The 2,735-nt window shown below is 49.0% G+C and overlaps 1 protein-coding gene across 1 annotated transcript; it reads left to right on the forward strand.

Moving 5' to 3' along the window:
- Positions 1-2,174: 2,174 nt before the first annotated feature.
- H257_09060 (hypothetical protein) lies at positions 2,175-2,735 on the forward strand (the record flags this gene model as incomplete). The annotated part of the gene is made up of 1 exon (XM_009835178.1): positions 2,175-2,735. One exon carries the CDS (start codon positions 2,175-2,177, stop codon positions 2,733-2,735), a length of 561 nt encoding a protein of 186 aa, XP_009833480.1.

Raw genomic sequence — 2,735 nt, forward strand, 5'->3', positions numbered from 1 at the left:
GTCAGTACATCACTCAGGGGTGGGGAAACCCCGAAACCAGTATTGGTCGAGATAGAGGTGGTCATGGCTGTTCGGATAATTGAAGCCTATCATGTAGCGCGTCCGAGAGATGAGGATGCGACGAATGCATGTACTGGCCCCACCGCTGAGTGATGTACTCAGGGATGGGGCCAGGCGACGAATGAGTGAATTTGGACCAGTATTGGCCGAGATAGAGGTGGTCATGGCTGTTCGGATAATTGACGCCTATCATGTAGCGCGTCCGAGAGATGAGGAGGCGACGAATGCATGTACTGGCCCCACCCCTGAGTACATCACTCAGCGGTAGGGCCAGGCGAAGAACGAGTGAATTTAGACCAGTATTGGCCGAGATAGAGCGATTTTGATGGCGGCGATGATGTAGCGCGTCCGAGACATAACAAGGCCACGAATGCATGTATGGTACTGGTCCCACCTCTGAGTACATCACTCAGCGGTGGGGCCAGGCGAAGAACGAGTGAATTTAGACCAGTATTGGCCGAGATAAAGCGATTTTGATGGCGGCGATGATGTAGCGCGTCCGAGGGATGACGAGGCCACGAATGCATGTATGGTACTGGTCCCACCTCTGAGTACATCACTCAGCGGTGGGGCCAGGCGAAGAACGAGTGAATTTAGACCAGTATTGGCCGAGATAAAGCGATTTTGATGGCGGCGATGATGTAGCGCGTCCGAGGGATGACGAGGCCACGAATGCATGTATGGTACTGGTCCCACCTCTGAGTACATCACTCAGCGGTGGGGCCAGGCGAAGAACGAGTGAATTTAGACCAGTATTGTCCGAGATAGAGCGATTAGATGGCGGCGATGATCGCCGACAGACGCAGGATTGTATTAGCTGTCAAAATTGTTAAGTAAAATAGCTTATGCATGTCAAAATATTTACACGCGCAAGTCCCCCGATTCCGTAAAGTTGTTATTGAGAAAACAGGCGTGATTCCCCCACTTTTCATAACACGAGTAAAACCCCCAAAAAGCACGCGTGAAAACACCTTTCCCACTTACCTTCCTCCCACATGCAGAATATTTATTTAACCCTAATCCATGTACCCTCGATGCCTTCGACCAAACGAAGATGCTGCAGCACATGCGTTTGAAGGCCGATCATCGCCGTAGAAGACTCGAGATTGTCGCACGGTGGTGCCAAAGACATACCTCATATTTCGATGTGCACGTATTTTTTTGAAACCCAAGTTATTCCCGCTGGCGCGAAGAATATAAATTCCACCAATAAGAGAAGAGTATTTCGAATCTTGAGTATCATTGGATGAAATTACTTCTGATACTCAAAAATCTGCGGTGGCCATCCGTCCCAGGAGATACATGCAGTCGTTGATGGTAACACGGCTGCATTAGGGACGTAGAGTTGGATACTAGAATTGCGAATGATCTGAAGCTGTAGATCTGACGCGGAGATTACCGCGCGTCCAACTCGTTCTGCAAATGTCCGATCTACAGCTCCATATCATTCGCACTTCAAAGCACAGGTGCATGAATGTTGGAGCTCAGTTTTCGGACCGTACTATTGTTTGGGTGGGAGGAGAGTTTTACTAACCTGGACACATGAAGCGACGGGGTCAAGGCGGGTGGAAGTGGTCAATGATATGGTCACAAGAATCTTGGCCATGCTCGCGACACCTTTGGCGGCAGTGTCTCCTACACTCCTACATGCATCATTTGCTTACAGCTTAAATACCCTCGTTCACTGTGATGGCGTAAATACTATATTTTCAATTGCCGGCAATGCTCGATTCACTTCATTTCCGAGTAATTCCCTCAGAGCTATCGTTTCTTGCTTAGTCATATCCCTAACGTTATGCCTTAGTCAATTGCAGTGTAAGCCATAACAACACATTCCAGCTAGGGGCTATGTGTATTTCAGTGGTTAGCGATAGTGAACTTTAGAGCTTGGGTACATACGAGCATTATTTAAAATCATAATGCACTGTTCAACTTCAAACTGGAACTTTGTCGACCACATTCCTCCTTCGAAATCCAAAGAAGTACTAAATATTCCTCGAATAGAACACTTCTGGTCTGATTTCCAGTTACCACACCTCTGGCGCACTACCCAGTGGCTGATCATCTTCACGCAAATTATCATTATTTCAACACTTCACTTTCTGAAACGAATCATGTATTGCACATCCTCTCACCAATCTCCAAGCTCATCCAATCACACGTTCCACGACGACGACGACGCCCGTGAAGTCGCTCCCTTCCTGCGGACTCTGCGGACGATCTTGACCTTTGAAAGCGATGACATCATTCGATGGACACCCGATGGCCTGGCGTTCGAGGTCGTCGACATGGAAGCGCTGACGTCCGCCGTCCTGCCGCACTACTTCAAGCACAACAAGTACTCGAGTTTCCAGCGCCAGCTCAACTACTTCCACTTCAAGAAGTGGACCAAGAGCCTCGTGCACGTGTGCACGTTCTCCAACACCCACTTCACGAGGGACGATCCCCTCTTGAGCCTGTGCATCACAAGGAAGCGATCCCGCAAGGACAGCTCACATTCCATCAAATTAGCTAGCATCGAACCCTCTTCGTTGCTACTGATTGACGATTCAATCGAAGACCTTCTCACTGAAGCCGACTTGGAGGAGCTCGTTCATTTTGAACTGATGGGTGAACCATATGGCGCTGTAGACCCCATCTCGTCAATGCACGATGGTCTAGTCGTGGAGTTGTAA

The sequence above is a fragment of the Aphanomyces astaci genome (assembly GCF_000520075.1).
Source record: "Aphanomyces astaci strain APO3 unplaced genomic scaffold supercont1.21, whole genome shotgun sequence".
Classification (NCBI taxonomy): Eukaryota; Oomycota; class Saprolegniomycetes; order Saprolegniales; family Verrucalvaceae; genus Aphanomyces; species Aphanomyces astaci.